This window comes from Lepidothrix coronata, unplaced genomic scaffold (assembly GCF_001604755.1).
Source record: "Lepidothrix coronata isolate B3197 unplaced genomic scaffold, Lepidothrix_coronata-1.0 Scaffold176, whole genome shotgun sequence".
Taxonomy (NCBI): domain Eukaryota; kingdom Metazoa; phylum Chordata; class Aves; order Passeriformes; family Pipridae; genus Lepidothrix; species Lepidothrix coronata.
The window spans coordinates 98,618-99,827 of NW_016690356.1; the positions used below are offsets into that span (position 1 = coordinate 98,618).

General features: G+C 74.1%; 1 protein-coding gene across 3 annotated transcripts in view; it reads left to right on the forward strand.

The window, feature by feature from the left end:
• Nucleotides 1-1,003: 1,003 nt before the first annotated feature.
• ANP32A (acidic nuclear phosphoprotein 32 family member A) overlaps nucleotides 1,004-1,210 on the forward strand; it is a 19,064-nt gene continuing 18,857 nt past the window's right edge. The window contains exon 1 of one of the 3 annotated variants that reach the window (XM_017830289.1): nucleotides 1,004-1,186. In XM_017830289.1, coding sequence (XP_017685778.1) covers nucleotides 1,133-1,186 — 54 coding nt within the window. In that variant the 5' untranslated portion in view covers nucleotides 1,004-1,132. The remainder of the gene's footprint in view (nucleotides 1,187-1,210) is intronic. The other 2 variants (XM_017830290.1, XM_017830288.1) reach the window with 2 other exon arrangements.

Below are 1,210 nucleotides of genomic sequence, written 5' to 3' on the forward strand. Positions count from 1 at the left end.
TGGACACTTCCAGGGATCCAGGGGCAGCCACAGCTTCTCTGGGAAACCTGTGCCAGGGCCTCCCCACCCTCACGGGGAACAATTCCTTCCCGATATTCCAACTAAACCCTGCCCTATTTCAGTCTGAACCCATTCCCCCTTGCCCTGTCACTCCAGGCTCTTGTAAAAACTCCCTCTCGGTCCTTCTTGTCCCTTCCCCTCAGGAGCAGAAGGACTGCCCTCCTTGGCCACGCAGGCCCTGCCCCTTCTCCATCCCACAACTGGATACAACACGAGCCCCTGCGAGGCTCCCGCCGCCCCTCGGCGCACCCACAACACCTCCAGGGTGCTTCCCTGGGGGGAGAACCGACCGTCCGGCACTCCCGGGCACGGCCAGCGCCTACCGCCCCGATCCCTCCGGAGCCGCTCCCACCCCGGCCCGGACGGCACCACCCGCGCCCCCCGCCCGAGGGTTCCCCTCCGAGGGCGGCCGGGGCCGCGGGTTCCCCTCTGAGGACGGCCCCGGCCCGCGAGCGGCCTCTCCCCCCCCGCTCCCTCAGAGCCGCCGCGGCGGCGCCGCCGCCCCTCCCCGCGCTCCGCCCGCCCCTCGCGCTCCGCCCGCCCCCCGCCGCCGGGGCCCGCGCCATTCCCGCGCCATTCCCCGCTCCGCACCTTTCCCTCCCTCCTGGCTGCGCGCCCCTGCCCGGGCGCGGCTCCGGCTCTAGCGCCGCTCCCGCCCCGCGCCGCCTCCCCCGGCGGCCGCAGCGGGGCGGGCGGAGGGGGCGCAGCGCTTCCCCGCGCGGAGCCGCAGCCGCGGCCGCTCCGTCCCCCTCGGCCAGCGGCGCGGAATGAGGCTCGGCGCGGGGCCGGGCTGTCCCCCTGCCCGGCCGACGCCGCTCCCCCATTGGCTTCCGCCGCGCCTGGCGCGCGCCATTGGCCGGGGCGCGGCGGCGGCGCGCGGCGATTGGTGGCGGGCGCCGTCAGTCAGGCCCCGAGCCCCCCGAGCGCCCGCCCCCGCGGTTATCAGGTTAGTGCCCGCCGCGGTGCTGCGCTCGGGCTTCCGAGCGGCGCTGGGCGAGCCCGAGTCCCTCCGCGCCCCGCGACCGGGGGGGTCCGCACAGGGGTCACTGCGCCAGCACCGCCAGCCACGGACATGGACATGAAGAAAAGGATCCACTTAGAGCTGCGGAACAGGACGCCCTCAGATGTAAGCAATGCAAAAAAAAAAAAA